Below are 19,772 nucleotides of genomic sequence, written 5' to 3'. Positions count from 1 at the left end.
ACACCTAGGGTCATAAGACACACAAAAGTCTGAGAAGTTAAGCTGCAAAAGCTACGAGGCACGGGAATGACCAGACATTCATGCCTAGTCCTGTCCCCTTCCCCGGTACCAAAAAAATACGTGCCGACGCCCATAGCCGCCATAAATGTGCCTTCGTCGTCCTAGGGCGACCTCTAGGGCGGCGCCTTAAATCTCCGATCAGAGGGGCATGTCTTCACTCGTCCTCTGAATCCGCCCATAGAGGACTGCTATGTGGCTTAAATTAAAGACTATTTAGTCAGTGTTACAAAAATTTGCATTGCAAATTACCCTCCGCCAAAAAGAAGGCTAAATCCGCTGAAACAGACACGGAGTGATGGTAGTTGTCGGACCCTAGGCTCCTCCAATCATTCATGAAAATTGACATCCCCTGGCATACCGTATTCAACTTGGGCACGCGTTTCACGCGGTGTGTTAATGCGTCAAAAAAAACTCAGGCTATGTCATAGTGCTTCTGCTAGGTTTCTTTTCGCATACTATAAATTTGCAGTGCCTCGACGATATAAACCACCTTGGAAGTCCGTATGTGCTGTAGGGGTCGGTGTATCGTTTTCTTACGCGTCTCCGTGCATCCAACAACGGGATTATTTCATTGCTCGTCCGTGGCCCTCTCTCTCTCTCTCCCTCTCTCTCTCTCTCTCTCTCTCTCTCTCTCTCTCTCTCTCTCTCTCTCTCTCTCTCTCTCTCTCTCTCTCTCTCTCTCTCTCTCTCTCTCTCTCTCTCTCTCTCTCTCTCTCTCTCTCTCTCTCTCTCTCTCTCTCCTGACCTAGAACGTAAATTCAAAAATATACGTAGGTCAAGTGATCGACTCAAATTGAAGTGTGAATTTTCATCAAAATTATCGGTTTTCAGGCTGCTGTGTAAGGGTGCGTCTCTGATTGGCCCGGTGCTCGGCGAAAAAACGGCAGTAGATTATCAGCTCCCTGCGATCATCCGGCGGCCGAAAAACAACGCGTAACGTTCGTGCCGCGTTTGACGGTTCCCGGCTAGGTCCGGTACGAGGTCCGTAGGGTAGGTTCGCTCTGGCTATAAGCAAAGCATTGCTTATTCGTACAGGTAGGTGAAGACAACAACGGAATTATATAAATTCTACAATTTGCATGCGTCCAGTTATGGCAATGCTCGTTGGTTGGGGACGACCAGAATGTGAGCTGGTGGCGTTGTAATTGTCTCACGTCGAGCGTGGCTCACCAGTGACCTCGCAATCCATTTTTCGAAGCGATCTTTCATCCATGCACTTTTGTCCAGGTCCTCGATACTTCTTTTACTAAAAATCTCACATTTTGGAAGGCATGCATACAGTACCTGAACTTTGCTTTTCGCTCTTAGGGTAGAGAACAAAAACTTCAAAATGACAACTTGTATTGAAAACAAAATATTCTAGATGCCATACTTTTTCTGGTCTGGGTGGATATTGGTGCTTGAAATTTTGATTTTTCTAGCTTCCTGAGTAACCTCTTCCTTTCACGGTCTATGCTCACACCTGTATTTTTCAAAGCTATGGAGCTGGTGGAAAGTTGATATTGACACCTCTATTGTATAGATATGAGTATCAATTAAGGTTGATAGAAATGAATGCTTTGAATGTTGTGCCTGTGTTATAATTCCCCAGACCACATCATTACAACTTTATGATTGAAATGTCATGCAAGCTTCAAGAATATAGAAAGGGTACCTGGGACCTAGTAATGCAGCTAGGTTCTAGCCAGGGTGCTATCTGGCTCATCTAAAGAACAGATTCTGGGGCGATATGACATCTACCTGGACTTTAGCTGACTGAGGCATGCCTAATTTTGAACCATGGGGGTGTAGAGTTTAATTTCCTATTTGGCTGGGTGGGTTGATAGCCCCTCTCCCAACTTTGAGAAGGCATTTGGTCAAAATCAGGGAGAGCATGGTTTGAGCCATTTATGTGGGCTTGAAGAGTTCTCTGCTCATCTGCTCCACAAAGTTATGTACAAAACTGTGCCATCTGGGATGTCAGGCTGCTGCAGGATCAGGCTCAGAGTTTGATGCAGCAGGAGCCAAGGAATTATTTCCTTATAGAGAAAACCAGCTGTATATGAGAAGCATGGCCATATCTGCTAACTGATTGGTGTCTGATGCAACACTTTTCTCAGTGTATGACACTAAGCTAAATTTATGTATTGCTGTTATCTATGTTATCAACCAATTGCACTATCATGCCCAATATGGCTCTGCATGCAGCTCCTCCAAAAAATGCAGGAAGGCCACTTAAATGTTGCACAGGGTAGCATTTTTCAACAACAGAGCTGCTGTAAGGTATCTATGAGTTTTGATATTGGTTTTTAGGACCTTAATAATTTTGTAAAAATTGCTCATTGGCAAAACCCAGCTCAAATAAAAGTTAGTTCTCTAAAATGTAGATAATGATGTAAATGCAAAACCAAAAGCTCTTCTCAATTGAGAACAAGAAACTTTCATAGCATTACAGGGTGGGAAATTAGTTTTTTTTTGCTGGTGGTGGAGTACAAATTTTTTGTGGTTGGAGTACAAACTTGCCTGCAAGCAAAGGTCTGTCTAATGTGGAATGAGTGTCTGCACAATGGCCTTGCTTGGAAGGCATCACATACTGCCTTTAATGGGTCAACATTCTCCCAATGTTTTTCTGGCAAAAATTAGTGTCAGCATGCAATTTTGCATTTCAGTGGAACAGAGCACTTCTTGTGAGTGAGGGTGCCACAATGATCCCATCCACATCCCTGTAGTGCTACTAGCTCACCTATACGTACAAAGATCGAGTAATGGTACATGTTGATAAGAAATATACAGTTAGAGAGGTTAATAACAAAACTTTATACATATGCATCTACAGGTGCATCATACAAAGCTCAGTTACTTATCATTACCTATCTACATGCAAACTTATGCAATATCAAAATGATAAATCAGGTGCATCCTCTGCTTACTGACAAACTGAATTGCAGACAACCACTGCACATCACACCCTGGTTTTTGAATGAGTCTTAGGCAGCTGCAACTGACTATGAAAGCCTTATGTATGTGACATCACTAACATGTTGTCCTTTTGGCCTTAACATAATTAATATAAACATACCAAAAGTGTTCCTCTTCCTATCCTTCTCTTTCTGCTCTTCTCCTCTTTCAGTTCCTCACCTTCTCTTTCTGTCACTCTTCTCCTCCCACTCCTCCTCCACTTCTGCTCCTCCTCTCTTCCTGCACCTCCTGTTATCCCTCTCCTCTTTTCCAAGTTCCCTATGATCCTATGTAGGGACAATTTTGATAGTGTCACTGCAAGACCTTATGCCTGACAGCAAGGAACATGGCAGCATTGCCACCTGTCAGTTTACAGCAAATATAACCACAGGCTGAAAAGAGGCCAGCCTCATATTTGATCCCACATGGGAAACCCAGGCCTAGCATTAATGTTGTATATAGATATCTTAGTACCTACGTACCTACCCACCATGCTGTAGGTAGAGTAGGTTATACCAAGGTGATTCTGTACCAGCCTGCAGCAGCAAACATTTATAGATCAGTCCCCCAGTATTTATTTACCTTTTTTTGGAATGACTTAATAGCGGTCCAAAGCTAAATCCCAAGTAACTTTAGAAGTGTGGATGCATGCTGTGTGAAAATTTAAGTATATACCAATTTAAGGCCAATTCCACCTGGCCTCACTGAATACCTCAAACTCGCAGCTACGATGTACATAATCCCAAGCAGCTTCACTCACCCTCCGCCCTCCTCACTCTCACCGCATCAAGACAACCGAACCATGCACAGGAGTTCTGTCGCATTCACAGACATTGTGATGGCATTCTAGCACTCATCAATGGGGCAACCAAGTACAAGTACCACGGGTCGGTCCTGAAATGACAGGCTGTGATGAATAGTCCAAGAAAAGCCATTTATGCAGTTGCACCAACACAAATTGTTAAGTTTGTGGTAGAAAAATCATAGAGCCTTACAGTCATGCATTTAAAGTTGCTATTTTCCACCTACAAATATATATGATCTTCTGGTGGCGCAAGACAACGCCGAGATAATGCAGTACCTGTACTACAAATCTATAGATATTTCTCATTCTAAGGCATATCATGCCATTTCAATACCCTCTGAGGAAGGCCCGTATCTAGGCGATACCAAAAAAAGGAAATTTTTCAATTAAATTTGGCTAACTTTGCTAAAAACTTGCTGTTCTCTGGCTTGTACTCCGGCTTGTTCTCCCCGGGTCTCCCCATAGGCCCCATTGTGAGAAGGGCAACCAAGTACTGCGATTTTTTCCCACTTGGTTATGGACCATCTCTATCTTACAAGTATAGGTACTGGTTGAGCCTGGAGACATGATACCGTTGTTAAATAAGTAAGATATCCTCGAATCTTCAAAGACCGACATTTACCGATTCCTGAAAAAGTGGTTGACGTACTATCATTTATACAATAGTAATAAGTTTTGGAATGCTGCATGCCACAAACTCCCATTTTGGGAACGTAATTCCTGATGACATTTAAGAACCCAAAAGAAGCCGTTACCACCAAAAGTGCCGCCCACAAACGTGATATTTGGGTGCCATTTAATGTCATGGTTCTATCTCAAAAGTGCCGATATGTGGTGTGTTTGAATGCTATGATTTTGAGTTTAATTGCAAGTTGGATGGTGATTGGTGGCTCATATGGCAGGAGCAGGAATGAAACAAGCGTTTGAAAAGGATGTGCAATGCTGCAATCTTTGGAATTTTCCCACCAAACTGTTTGCAAGATGCACGTCCTTTGGTAAAATCGCTAACATGTTATCTTAATATGAGGTAAGTTAAGAGCATAGTTGGCATGCTGGACTTCTTGCTTGGCGAGTCTTTGAATGACCTAGTTGAAGAAGATGTGCCAGCGGTGATTTTGGTGCTGCTAGCGGTTTCTGGTCGAACGAATATTGTTGTAGGTGTCTGTTGCGACGCGGACCTTCACTGCTCGAAAATGCACTCGTCAGTTGCAGGAGGCTGGGCTGCCGCTGGTTTCGGGTACGGGGGGCGATGGGTTCGTCGCGTGGTGGGAGCCAGAGCCGTGATATGTTTGTCCGTTTCTTGAACGTTATCGGTGGGTGTGTGCGTCGTGGAGAATGCGGTCTTCTTACTCAGGTGCGCCATATATTTTCCCCACAGGTAATGACATGCAAGGTATGTGGCAGCGGTAGATACTTAAAACAAGCACATTTCATATTCCAGTTTATTTCATTCCCACAGAAGTAACTCACATGAGTTGTCATCACCATTCAGGAGTTGCATAGGCTTGTACAAGTGCATCTAACCCATGTAATACAATGATGAAGGACATTAACATGAATGCCCTGGATTGGCCAGCTCCTGCAGGATTGCAGATGCTTGTCTCCATTTCTTGGTGCTCCATATGTTTGGTCCCTGGAAATCAGATAAAAGTTATAACTCACTTTATGAAAGCAAAGTTCATGCACCCTCCTGGCTATCAAGGAAGCAAAACTGCCTGCCTTGGTACTTATACTCAGGCTCATACATTTGCAATGGTGTCTGCTTTGTGGGGCGACTGCAGTGTTTGTCTGGAGTACAAAAATTGTCATTCTTACCAGTCAAGAGCCTGGAGTACAAAATTTCCTGGTGTCACATCCACCAGAAAACGGAGGTTTTTCCCACACTGGCATTATACTCAGATCAAAGTTTTGTGGGGATGCTCAGTAGATTGATAGAAAAAAATGCATGTTTCTCTGTAATGCCTCTTTAATGTTTTTTTTCATCCTGTGCTCAGCTCAGATTTCTTGGTGTCAAACATGTGTTTTCTCCAATGCCAACTCCTTTCTAAGAGCTGGAGACTATGGAAGTCATAGATTTCTGTGCATCCAAGCAACTGCTTGGGATGGTGTTTGACCGGACAGTGTTTGACATCACTGTCGTGCCATCTATACAATCTCCATTTTAATAGCTTCAAATGCAAGTTTAATGCCAATGCTATTTAAAAATGGATTTAAAATAATCTTGCAACCAATATGTGATCAGTTCATGTTATATTTAGGGATATATGTTGGTGTGATATCTACTTTTGTATCAATTTGTATTGTGTTACAATGATTTCCACGTGCAATCCAGAAACATTGAATTGTGGCATATACAAGATGTTTTCTGTTCTCTCACTTCTCCCTGGCCCATCAAGAGAGGCTGTTGTTGTTTTGAGTGTGGGCTCCAGGCCTGGAGCCTGAGCACAGGGTGTCATTGGTGGACGTTAGGTGGGTTATTAAGTGTGCGCCGGTGAGGAGCGACAGACCTGGTCACTGATTGCATTGAAAGGAAATATTGTGTGTGATATGATGAAAGGATTCGGCTGAAACCCACAGGCAGTATCCCTTGTTTGGTCATGTGAGTGTGGCACATGATGCCGTCGAAGTTTCAGGAATAGCCTGCCACCATCTGATGTTACTTGTAGAGAACAATTTTTATATTCCTTCCAGGGTATATCGGTGGAGAACAAAATGTCTTGGGGCTAAAAACACCAAGAAACACCCAAGTTTCAGACACCGAATGCAAATTGGTTACCATCGTACATTGAAAGTGTACACCACCTCAAGCTGGACTTTCCGGGCTCTCAAAAAGCTGCTGGAGATGAAAGTTATAAAATAAAAGTTGTTCTGCAGATTCCAAAGGATTCTATTGCATTTGCAATGCAAACTACCTATATAACAGGATCAAGCGCTGATTTACCAGCCAGTGGTGGGGTGGGTTTGAGTTACTTTTGTTATTGCTATTTGTCTAGTCTGAATGGCTTCTGGTGTCGTGATGATGATGATGATTTGGGGTTTTAGGGTGCATCGACTGCTAAAGGTCATGCAGCGCCCATAACTATGGCTTCTGGTATCATTGACCCTACTTAAGGTTAAAAGTCAGGTGACATGTGGGATCAACAGTGGGTGGAGCTGACAATGTGGAGAATTGCAGCACATTAAGGCTTTTCACAAAGTCCTGAAATTATGCAAGTCATCTGGAATTTAGGATCACATGGTGTGGTTGGGGCTCACACAATGGTCAATGCATGGTTATACAAGTGTGTTAATGTCACTTGCAGTACTGATTACAGGATGTGTTGAAATATAGTATGTAAGGATAAAATTGTGACAGAGTATGTCACATGGTTATTTACCATGGAGAGACATAAGAGATAATATTTTCATTCATATTTTGGTTAGCTACCAGCTAAGATAAGTATGTTACAGGGTGGAAATCCAAAAAAATGCTGGTAGCAGAGTACAGCTTTTTAAATTGGGGTACAAAATTTTGAGGTGCTGCAAGTCATTATGCTGTTATCTACTGCATGATTGGAGATAGCAGTATGATGAGTGGTACTGAACAGAAGGGTCACATTTTATATACATCAATTCATGTAAAAGCGCCTCAAATGAAAGAAAACATCAGCATTGAACATGGTATACTGAAACAGCACAGCCCCAAACTCAATAACATGAAACATGTGTACATATATGGATGAGTGGGCAATCTTTGAAAAAAACTTACCATACCATGGATTTAGGCAAGTCTTTTCTCAACTACTACTGTACTTTTTAGATTTAATCTGGACCCTTTGCATGTATGGATTTCTGGGATCAGATCTCACGCTTATCAGCACTTGTTGAGCGAGCCGCGACCCCTACCAGCCGGTCGCACAATTCCAGGGGAACGACGGAATTTGGTGGCGAAAGCTTAACATGCGGCAGTGCTCGGCACGGTCCGTCCTGCTCTCTGACGTCATTTGACCGTTATCGCGGCCGCTGTCACCTGCCCAATGTAAATAAATAATAAGCACTTTATCCGATTCTCTTAAAGAAACCAACAAGTCGCTTACTGAATGACGTAGTTTCGTAACATAAGTTTGGCGCTGAGCAGGGTTTAAATGGCATAAAAAAATGCCAAAGAATGTGCGACAGACGGCCACTTTCTCACGTGCCACCTCGATCACGCTATTCACACTCTACGTCGTGGTGCCGCAGCTACCTGGCTTCAAAAACGGCAAAAGCGCGGCAAAACCGTCGTGCCCCCACTTTCCAGCTACTGGACACCACACGAGGCCCCGAACGTCTCAGCCGAGCAATAGAGACAGACAGCACTCTCAACCGATTTACCAATATAGCGCAAGCACAACTGAAAAGTACCATGTCGGCCAAAGGAGATCAGAGTCAGTCAGTCCGCTGACTCCGGTGGATAAAACAACACATTAATGGTTTTCGGTGCGCTTTAACCAACAACATTGTGAAAAATGATGAGTTGTATTTCAACTTCTTGGTGATTTTATCCTCATCAATGCTTGTCATTAATTTGTCGGGTTAAATTGGCTCATGTTTCTATAGCCTTCTGGTGTTCTTGCCGCAGTCATTCGAACAGTTTTTGGGTAGTACTATCAACGTTTCTCGTTTTTTCCCGAATTTCTGACCCTTATATGTCAGACTTACATCCTTTAATTGCCGAGCCGTCTTTATCTTTTTGTACTCCGGATGCCAACAAGTGGTCAGGAATCCGACCACGGGCAGTTATAGGCAAGCACAAATAAGCCCTTTATAACCTTGATGCTCGTCTCTGCACAGCTTCCCTCGTTGAGCTCCCAAACCTGTTCAAGGCTTGAGCGCGAGCTGAAAACTTAAGCTATTGGCAAATCAGTCACGGGGGGACGAATCTTTTAAACAGATTGGATAGTTTTGCGGTGTGCATCCTCCAGCCTGGTCGCTTGGGAGGTGGGCTTGAGTTACTGAATAGCTGAGACGTTTTCGACGCTGAATTGTGAGTGATTCTCCCATTTGCATCGCCACGGCACTGTGGTGGAGTGGAAGTAGGTAGCCGTCAGTGGTAGGCGATTGGGTGTACGGTTGTTTGTCTCCGTTCGTTGCATCGTTGGCAATTAATGCGGTTCATGGTTAATGGTAGGTTAAATCATGTTCAATTTTAAGTTGGTCTCCTTAGGTCGTAGGAGGTGAGAGCTTTGCTAATTTGCACACCGGCGCCACTCTGCTTCTCGTTTCTCATTTCTCGGTATTTTTCAAAGACCATTCCAGGCAACATTCATACACTGTGTTATCCACATTTCCATATCTGATCTCTTGTAAAACTAGATCGCGGCACAGGTGCTAGTTATTCTGCATGTTCGTGTATATATATATATATATATATATATATATATATATATATATATATATATATATATATATATATATATGTATATATATATATGTATATATATATGTATATATATTCACATATAGTATGTGTTATGCAATAGTGACCACTAATTTTGTTACTTCCTAGTTTAAGCTCAGATCACATGGCGAACTAACCCATCAGCATCTAACCTTTGTGCTGACTCTGCAGGTAACACTCCAGCACCAGAATGGACTTCCAGCACCGCGCTGGCGGCAAGACGGGTGGCGGCGGCCAGGCCTCCTGGTCTGAGTCGAACCGTGACCGGCGCGAGCGGCTGCGCCAGCTCGCGCTCGAGACCATCGACCTGCAGAAGGACCCCTACTTCATGCGCAACCACCTGGGCTCGTATGAGTGCAAGCTGTGCCTGACACTGCACAACAACGAGGGCTCGTACCTGGCACACACGCAGGGCAAGAAGCACCAGGCCAACCTGGCGCGCCGCGCCGCCAAGGAGGCGCGCGAGGCGCCGCAGCAGGTGGGCACGAGACCGCCGGAACGCGGCCGGCCCTCGACGGGCGGTGGGAGGGGGGGGGGGGGGGGGGGTGCGAGGATGAGGAGAGTAAGCTTTAGGGTGCTGTCTCAGAATGGCAGTCAGATTCGGGGTCAGTACGTGCCAGTCGCGTGTGGCAGTCGGTGTGCCGAATCTGCGGTGTGCGCCGGCTGCGCGGGGGCGCCGCTCCGCTCGATCCGTCGGATGCGGCGCCATGGACCGACGGGCGGGCCTCGATACCCCGCCGCGCTGGCAGGACTGACAGCCCGTCCTCCCCCAGCCGGCTCCGGAGAAGGCGCGGGTGGACATTAAGAAGTTCGTCAAGATTGGTCGTCCCGGCTACCGCGTCAACAAGCAGCGCGCGCCCGACAGCGGCCAGCAGAGCCTGCTGTTCCAGGTGGACTACCCAGGTCAGTCAGAGCGCGGCCAGTCGGCTCACCGGGCGCCGGTGCTGCCCTCTGTCGCTGACGTTCGCACCGTGGCTGCGACCGGCGGCAGAACGGGGCAGCGCCATTGCTGCGGTGGAGGGTCGGAGCACGTGCTGGATGGCGGCGCTGTCAGCATGGTGATCCACAGGTGGACTTGTGGCGAGCCAGGTCTTTCAATCTTCATTATTTAGTGAATTTGATTCATCTATCGCAACACATTTTTGTCTCACCATATTATGCATCAGTGTTGCGAGAAGCTACCCATGCCGCACCGATTAGGTACAGATAGACGCGGGAATCACGGGCCCTGTTGTATCCATGGCTGCCTATCATTAAACAAATTCGCTATCGTGATGCCTGTCTTATTCCTGGGCCGCCCCAGTAGGCCAGGGGTAATGGCTGAGTGGTATGCGCTCCCGGCTCCAACGTGGGGCCCGTGTCCGAACCTCGGTTACGCCCTGTCCATGAACGCTGATGTGGTTATTATAGCCCCTGACGTTCCATATAAAGGAGAGCGACGTCGTTGTCGCGATTTCCGATGGCAAAGAAAACTGGACACATGCCCGCCGTGTAACGACCTTGTGGGTTTGCGGCCCGGAAGCCACGACGGAATGATTCGGCTTTGTGGTCAGCTCCCGGTGCGGCAAATTTCAGCGAGGCTGAAGTCATGAGAACTCGATGCGCATCACCGCATCACATGAGATGGCTTAACAGCGTGCAGTGGGTGGTCGCCCTGTTAACGGAGCGGGATGCGGTGGGACGGGTGCTGTACGGTGGAGCGGAGCGGGGTACGGTGGGATAGGTGCAGTTCGGTGGCGCGGAGCGGGGTACGGTGGGACAGTTGTAGTATGGTGGAGCGGAGCGGGGTGCGGTAGGACGGTTGCAGTACGGTGGAGCGGAGCGAGGTACAGTGAGACAGGTGTAGTACGGTGGAGCGGGGCGGGTGCGGTAGGACGGTTGCAGTACGGTGGAGCGGAGCGTGGTACTGTGGGACAGGTGTAGTACGGTGGAGCGGGGCGGGGTGCGGTAGGACGGTTGCAGTACGGTGGAGCGGAGCGGGGTACAGTGGGACAGGTGTAGTACGGTGGAGCGGAGCGGGGTACGGTGGGACAGGTGTAGTATGGTGGAGCGGAGCGGGGTGCGGTAGGACGGTTGCAGTACGGTGGAGCGGAGCGAGGTACAGTGGGACAGGTGTAGTACGGTGGAGCGGGGCGGGGTGCGGTAGGACGGTTGCAGTACGGTGGAGCGGAGCGGGGTACAGTGGGACAGGTGTAGTACGGTGGAGCGGAGCGGGGTACGGTGGGACAGGTGTAGTATGGTGGAGCGGAGCGGGGTGCGGTAGGACGGTTGCAGTACGGTGGAGCGGAGCGAGGTACAGTGAGACAGGTGTAGTACGGTGGAGCGGGGCGGGGTGCGGTAGGACGGTTGCAGTACGGTGGAGCGGAGCGAGGTGCAGTGAGACAGGTGTAGCACGGTGGAGCGGGGCGGGGTGCGGTAGGACGGTTGCAGTACGGTGGAGCGGAGCGGGGTACAGTGGGACAGGTGTAGTACGGTGGAGCGGGGCGGGGTGCGGTAGGACGGTTGCAGTACGGTGGAGCGGAGCGGGGTACAGTGGGACAGGTGTAGTATGGTGGAGCGGGGCGGGGTGCGGTAGGACGGTTGCAGTACGGTGGAGGGAGCGGGGTACAGTGGGAGGTGTACGGTGGAGCGGAGCGGGGTACGGTGGGGCAGCTCGCCGACCTCAGACGCAGGGCGGGCCGAGTTTGTCGTTTCGGAACCCGTCTGGTGCGGGTCGGCTGGCGGCGGCTCACCAGTTGGATGGCCGTGTCGACAGTTGAACTGTATGCTCCTTCGGGACTGAGGACAGTGGCCTCTTAAGCATGCTGTGATATAGCCGTGTTCATTGTTTGTGGTTAGTTTGGAGCTCAGAGAAGTACATAAGATACCATTAGACCTAAAGGAAACGCTGAACAGGTTTTTGAAAGTAACTGGAAGATTCGCATTGTGTGACCTTGAGGTGTTTCTCCAGATCCGTTAAAGCCTAGCGTCACGTCACCCGAAACTGGCCGATGTTTGCCCGATAAAAATGCCCGATAAAAAGGTCCGCATGAATCCGACGGCAGAGCCTGTGTCGACCGTCAGCCGGCGGTCCCGCTTCTGGAGCCACTGCTGAACTGAGTGGATCTGCACTTCAGCCGTGAAGTGTGATATTCACGCGCTGTCGCTTCCCCAGCAAATGCGGCGCACAGGAGATGTGTCGGACGATTCACTCAGTAATTGTAGGACCTCTTGCGATCGGGAGACGTCACGTACGTGTTTCAGCGTGTGCGAAGTGGAATCCGATCCGAGGGTGTATTCTCCAACGAACGTAACGCTCCGTGAATCGCGTAGCGGGAGGTCTCCACAACCAAAATGTCATGCGGATTAGAGAGAGACTTCATGAATTTGGTTCGTGGTGGATTTGTCGTGCAAAACTGTCCGTTAAAAAAGTCCGTTATCGCTGGAACGCTGTATTTGCAAAACGACTGCCATCGAAGACATGACGAACACTCAGGCTGTACCCACGCTTCCACTCCTGCACAGTTCACCCGAATCACGCCAGCCAAACCGCTGGTGACATTTGTTCGGCACACGTAAGCCGCCAACTGGTTGGCGCCGGAGCGGGCGCTGTGTGGGCGTGGGGCGGCCGGTGTTCCGCTCTGAGCCGGCGCTGGGCCAGGGCCCGCCGCGGTCCCGGGCCCAGCGCCGCGCCACTCCGCCGTGTCGCCGGCGGGGCTGCCCCGAGCCGCTCCGGCTGACCGGCCGGGCCGCGCCGTCTGGCCGGCCCGGCCGGAGCGACCGGCGGGCCCTCGTGGGCGGCGCCGCGTGTCCGCCAGACGGGGCCGGCGGCGTCAGCCGGCCAGACGGGGCCCGAGCGCCAGCCGACCGGACGTGACCGGCGCACGAGTCCGAGGGGGCCAGCCGACCGGCCGGGCCGCACCGTCTGGCCGGTCAGGCCGGTGCACTGATCCGACCGGGCCAGCTGACCCGAGCGAACCGGCTAACCCCATCAGGCCGCTGGCCCGTCAGCTGGATCAAGCCGGCGCCGCCAGCTGACCTGATCGGTCGGGCATGACCAGCTGTCCGCCGCGTCACCAGTAGGCCGCCGCGTCACCAGTAGGTCGCCGCGTCACCACAAGGCCGCCGCGTCACCACTAGGCCGCCGCGTCACCAGTAGGTCGCTGCGTCACCAGTTGACCATGTCGGTGGTACGCGACAGACTGCCGCTGTGTAGCTCGGAGGTGACATCCAGCAGCGCCGTCAGCAGCGGGTACACGTCGACGGCGTGCACCGGCTGCACCACCACGCCGTGCCGGAAACTCGGGCCGCGCGCCAGCAGCACGCCCCGCATCTCAGGCACCGCCTGCTCCGTGTCGTCGTAGCCGCCGGCCGCGCCTGTCGCCAGAGGCGCCGTGTTCTCGATGAACGTGCCCGGCTCGGCCACCAATAGTACGTCGGGCACGCGGCTCGGATGCGCCAGCCGGTAGCGCTCGGGGATCTGGTCGCGGTGGTAGGCACGCGTGCCCGGCATGTTGCTGATCACGCCGTAGACGAGGTCGCGGTGTGCCTCGTCCGTGTAGACGTAACAGACGGCGCCGTTGCCGGTGATGGTGACGCTAGCCTCGTGCGGCAAGAAGCGGTCGATGTTTACCACCTCCATGGTCTCGGTGTCGGTAAGGCCGCCGTCCGACACGATGACGATGTTGATCTTGTCACGCAGCTGGCGCTCGATCAGTGTGCGGTCCATCTGCTGCAGCCGCGCGTCCAGCGTCAGCAGCTCGTCCAGCACGCGCCGCGACTCGGCGCCGTACTGCTGGGCCGACGCCTTCAGCACTTCCGTGTGCACGATGGCCAGGTTGTAGTTGTGCTCGTCGCCCAGGAGCAGATCGAGCGCGTTCGACAGGTTCTCGCTGAAGTTGTCGTCGCCGCCGGTCGGCGCCTGGCAGGAGTTCGGCGAGTAGCCGTCAAACTGCACGCAGCCGCCGTGCACGTTGAAGACGGCCGCGCGGCGCCACTGCTTGACGGCCGAGTTCCAGAGTGGTCTGACGCCACCCCACCAGATCGGGTCGTCGGCCGAGTGTCCGGCCGGCCCGTCCACGCTCAGCTCGCCGGAGTCGCGGTCCATAAAGTGCTCGCCCAGCACGCCGTGCTTTTCCGGGTAGAGGCCGGTGAAGATGGACGTTTGCGTCGCCACGCCGCCCGACGGGAACGTCGGGTTGAGCCACTCGGCGCGCGAGCCGTAGCGCAGGAAGTGCGTGAAGAAGGGCGCGTCCCGCGACGGCACCTTGGACAGGTAGTCGTGGCGCAGCGCGCTCACCGAGATGACCAGCATCTTGGGCGGCTGCCGGCCCACCTGGAACCACACGAACACGCCCGTGCACACGACCACGTAGAGCAGGATGACGAGCACCATGTTGCGGCCGCGCCGCGACAGCCACTCGTCGCTCGGCTGCTTGTCGGCGTCGGGCACGTGCAGCGTGGCCGGCTGGTCGTCATCGCCGCGCCGCTGGCGCACGCTCCGCTCCATCGCTGCAGCGCCGGGGTACTGGGACGCGCGGCGTGCGGCGGTCGCCGCCGCCGCCGCCGACCGGTTCAACCGGCCCCGACCGGCCGGGATGAGCGCTGGTCCGTCAGCCGCCGCCGCCGCCGCTTTCCAAGCGGCCCGTGCAAAAACCGGCGGCGGCCCGAGTCCGGCCCGGCCGGTCCGTTGCTTGGTCGGTCGGTGGTGATGCGGGCCGCTCGGTGCGTTCCCCGGGCCGGCGGACCCGGCGCACGGCGCATTGCGAGAGCTGGCAGGCAGGGCCGGGATTATGGCCGGTTGCAGGATGCAGAAACTGGATGTGATCTCCGAGTTGTGCTCAGTTGTGTCTCTGCACATGAACCGTGTTGTTGAGTGTTTTGTGGTTCGGTCGGGCATTGCTCTATAAGTTCAAGTTACGTCAATTGCCGTAAAAGAGGCACGATTGAATTGAGGATATGTATTATACTTGCACCTATATTTTGGTATGGTTGGCATCAGCTGGCGACCGCCCAAAGTCGCGTCAATCCAACTCCATGAAAAAGCAAGTAATGATTTTTGCAACTGATTGTTGCGCGTGCAAAAGTGCAGTGGCATTAACGCACTAATGTGGAAAGAATTGGTATTCCAGTCCGAGTGACACGCGCGGTGATGCAGTGCAGTGGCACCAGAATGCTACCGGTTTGCCAGTATGATCGACTTTTGAAACTCGTCCCCGGCGGTGGTCACGCATTATAGTGACGTCAGCATGTTAATAGTGTTCCAGTAGTTGTCCCGCACGGCAGTGTTCCGCTTGTATCGGTTGTCGGCATGACCGGCTTTTTCAGCTCCCGCTCGGCAGCGGTCGCTGCTTGTGCGCTACCAGGATGCATGCATGCATGCAGCGGCGCCGCCATCGTCGCGGCGTCTGAGGGCGGTGAAAGTGGGGGGGGGGGGGGGGGGGGGGTGAGAGGCGTGACAGGGTCCTGGTGGGGGTTGCGAGGGAGGGTGGAGCGGCGCGGCGTGCGCCGCTGGCCGTCTGACCCCGGCGCGTCCGGCCGCCTCACGCGGCGTGCCGGACGGCTCCTCGCCGCTCGTCCGCCGCTGTTGCGTCACCGCGCGGCGGGAGATGGACACCGCCGCTGCAGGCCGGCCGCTCGGAGCCTGGATAGCTCTCGCGCCCAGCGGTGGTTTCGTAAAAGAGAGGACACCTGTAGCCCGCTGGAGCAGGTCGTAGCCGGTTGATGGCTGTTTGGATTTATGGCCGGTAGAACTGTCAGTTGGCGTGGTCTTCAGCAGCGGGCAGAATATTCACGTGTTCCTCATGTGTTAGAATGGATCTTGATTTTGCTGTGGCGAATTCTAGAAGTCACGATGGTTACCTGTCGTCAAGACTCGGTCCGGCAGCAGGAGGCGGGACATTTGGCCATTTTTGCGTCGGAAACTACTCAACTTGTTGCACTCGTATACGGACCACTGATGTGCACCGCCATGCCGCGGCCTCTGCTGCGCTGTGAGTGCTGCCGATTGTGTGCCGGTGTGGCCGGGCCGGGGCGTGGCTGCCTCATCGTGCCGCTCCCGCGCTTTGTTCAATGGACTTTCGATCTGCAGAGCTGACCCCGGCCGCCGTCAGAGGTGCGGGCCAGCCCTGTGCACCGGTAGTTACGCCGAGAGCACGGACGAAAGCGGCGCGTAAAAACCGGTCAGGCGGAGCTAATATGGTGCGCGCGAAACCGCCTGCCCGCGCACCAACCACACAGTGGGGCGCTTCGCTGGTGCGCTGGAAATGCGATGCTGTTTGGGCATTCAGCGACGCAAAACACGGTCAGCGGCGCGTCGCGGGTTGGCGCTGGTCGTCCCGGTCGCAAGAGCGCAAGTATTGGCGCGATGTAGAAACAAGAGATAGCATCACAAGCGCAACTAGGGGTACGCCCCCCCCCCCCTCCACCCCACCACCTCTAGAGCAGTATTTTCCCGTGCCCCTGGGTGACGTAGAAGTAGGCACAATGCCCCGCGTGATGGATTTGTTGAGTGGCAACCACGGAAGCATGGGAAAGATTGCAGTATTGAAGCGCATATGCTGCGCATTTCGTATCCTTCTGATTTACCACTGTCGACTCACTTGGTGCTTTGGACGACCCAAATTCATTGAATGCCGGAGCCATAAGCGCGTGAAGAAGCAATTAAGCAGATGACCACGTATCACTCTCCACATACCGTGTTGTTGTGATTTAGTACTGTCGATGTGCACTGTGGTAGCAGGCGCTGGATGCCGTCCACCGAGCGGCTTCTTAAACATATCCACCATCAACTGGCTTTGAAGTTGTCTGGTTTGTTGCTCACTTTCAGCGCATTCCAAATGAATCTTATTCCTTTAAGATGGGGCGGTTGGTGACTTGCCTCGTCAAGTGTGTCCCGAGCCGTGCCCAGTCCTGAGCCGTGCCCAGTCCCGAGGCGTGTCCCCCGAGGCGTGCCCGGTCCCGAGGCGTGTCCTCTCCCGAGGCGTGCCCGGTCCCGAGGCGTGTCCGGTCCCGAGGCGAGTCCTGTCCCGAGCCGTGCTCGGTCGCGAGGCGTGCCCGGTCCCGAGGCGTGTCCTATCCCGAGGCGTGCCCAGTCCCGAGACGTGTCCTGTCCCGAGGCGTGCCCGGTCCCGAGATGTGCCCAGTCCCGAGGCGTGCCCAGTCCCGAGGCATGCCCGGTCCCGAGGCGTGTCCCATGCGTGCGAGGCGTGCCCAGTCCCGAGGCGTGCCCAGTCCCGAGGCATGCCCGGTCCCGAGGCGTGTCCCGTGCGTGCGAGGCGTGCCCAGTCCCGAGGCATGCCCGGTCCCGAGGCGTGTCCCGTGCGTGCGAGGCGTGCCCGGTCCCGAGCACCTGTCCGCCTGAGTGGCCGTGTGGTGCGGCGCGACGCGTCACCGGCGGCGGTCCGCTGACCGGCGCGTCCCGCCATGCCGCAGAGATAGCCGACGGCGTGGTGCCCCGCCACCGCTTCATGTCGGCCTACGAGCAGAAGATCGAGCCGCCCGACCGCAAGTGGCAGTACCTGCTGTTCGCCGCCGAGCCGTACGAGACGATCGCCTTCAAGGTGGGTCTAACATCACAACATCTAACAACCCTGCGGCGGTTCGCCTGAGGCGGAGTGTGGGGGGGGGGGGGGAGGTATGTCGGGATTGTCGTCCGGTTCTAGTCGTGGTACGATGTGAACGATCGCTGTCTCACAGTCCGGCGCTTGAATGGCTTGTGCATTTCATGCCTACGCACCCGTCCTTCGAATTGAAAAGGAGAATTGTTTTGTTCCCGGCCGTATGCCGTCCACTGTAACACTTGACACAATTTGACGTGGTTGTAAGGGATAGCAAAAAGGCGCATCTGTTGAGCTGGGAAGCTGATGATATGGATGCAGTGTGAAATAAAATATATGTTCCATAATATATGACATATGTCTTCATGATCATTCCAAAGGCGGCCTTGCATGCAAGTGAGCATCGTCGCGTTGTGTCCGTTGCGTGCGTTCTGCTTCATAATGCAGGAGTATCAGGGTTGTGTGGTCGTTTCCTGATCAGTTCATCTCCGTCTGGACAGGTTCCCAGCCGCGAGGTGGAGAAAAGCGAGGAGAAGTTCTGGACTCTCTGGAACAAGGACACCAAGCAATTCTTCCTGCAGTTCGCCTACAAGATGGAGCCGAAGCCGGTGCGGCCGCCGGGCCCGCCGCCCACCATCCCGCCACCGCCGCGGCCGCACGTGCTGCCGCCGCCGCCGCCGCCGCGACCGCCGATCATGCCTCCGCGTCCGCCGCCTCCGTTCGCCGGCGGGCCGATGGGCCGGCCGCCGGGGCCGCCGCCCATGCTGCCGCCGCCGCCGGGTGGACCGCCAGGCCTGCGGCCGCCTCCGCCGGCGCCGCCAGCACCGCCGGCACCACCGGCACCGCCAGCGCCGCCGACCAGCCGACCGCCCGGAGCGCCAGCGATGCTGAGCGGGCGGCCCCCGGCGCCGCCGGGCCTGCCGCCGCCGCCGCCGCCGGCGCCGCCTGGCCTGCCGCCCGCGCCGCCGCCGCCCATGAACCCGGTGCCGCCGCCGCCGCCCAAGCTGTCGGAGCCGGGGGCGCCGCCGCCGCCGCCCAAGATCACGTAGTGGCCGCGTGGTGGCCGCGGCCGGTGCGGGCCGTGGGCGCCGCCGGGTTCGAGGATATCGCTCATTGGCGATGCCTGACACCGGGTCCGTCGCAGCCAGTGATTCCTCAGCTTTGATCGGATTAAAGCTCTTTTCTCCTCCAAGCGCCGCCGCCGTAGTGGGGATTGGTGTATTCTGTGGCGGTGTAGCTGTCAGGCGGCCGAACCCGTCCGGCTCCGCCTAGGTCGTGACGGCTTGTCGAGTCGTGATGAGTGGGTGCGTTGGTGCCATCTCCGACCCGTGGTGCCCAGCAGCCAGCCGCCACAGCCTCTCGTGGTCCTCGATGACGAAGGGCGGACCTTGGTGTGTTCCGGAGCACCAAGATCTGCCCATGCGGTGCTGCGACGGTGTACCAGCCGGCACTACTTTCTCTACCCATTGTCATCAATACACTACGGATCGCGATTTACCGGGTTTTTGGTTTTGTCCACGGATTTTCTCTGCCCGTTGGGATTATTTTCGTGTGACAAAGCATTTGTACATGGGCATGGGGACGGATGCTACAAAGCAGGCTTTGAAACGAGACGGTGAGCCGATCGTGAACTTCCCGTGCATTCTTGAAAAGTCCAGGCGGTGGACCGATTCTTGACTTTTCGTGGGCCTTTTTGCGCATTAGAAGCGCAGAAAGGTTCACGGACGATACACCACTGATAACGGAAGGCTAATTCGGGACTGGTTCGCAGTATTCAGTCGTGGATAAACCTGTAATTTCCGACTCTAACCAGACAGGCGCTCCTTAGCGCCCCAATAATGGTCGGGGCTAAAAAAAAACAAATTCTGAGGCAAGCTCATTTGTTGGCGTGGTTTGTGGGTAGGGAGCTTCACGTTAACCGCCAGTTCCTTCAACCCCCGCTCAAACTCGTTTTACAAAGCCATGCCCCTGACTTGGCTGCATCTATGCATTCGCCGAGCATCGCGACGTGGCA

General features: G+C 53.8%; 1 protein-coding gene across 1 annotated transcript; it reads left to right on the top strand.

The window, feature by feature from the left end:
• Positions 1-1,074: 1,074 nt before the first annotated feature.
• On the top strand, positions 1,075-18,471 carry LOC119092019 (splicing factor 3A subunit 2; the record flags this gene model as incomplete). Its single annotated transcript, XM_037214970.1, has 5 exons — positions 1,075-1,095; positions 9,393-9,699; positions 9,995-10,124; positions 17,634-17,761; positions 18,259-18,471. Coding segments are annotated over exons 2-5 (759 nt in total), but the record flags the coding sequence as incomplete, so codon positions are not given.
• Positions 18,472-19,772: the final 1,301 nt, after the last annotated feature.

Source organism: Pollicipes pollicipes, unplaced genomic scaffold (genome assembly GCF_011947565.3).
Source record: "Pollicipes pollicipes isolate AB1234 unplaced genomic scaffold, Ppol_2.1 Scaffold_3447;HRSCAF=4054_pilon_pilon_pilon, whole genome shotgun sequence".
NCBI lineage: Eukaryota > Metazoa > Arthropoda > Thecostraca > Pollicipedomorpha > Pollicipedidae > Pollicipes > Pollicipes pollicipes.
The sequence above is the reverse complement of the archived record's forward strand: the minus strand, read 5'-3'. Positions and strand labels throughout refer to the sequence as shown.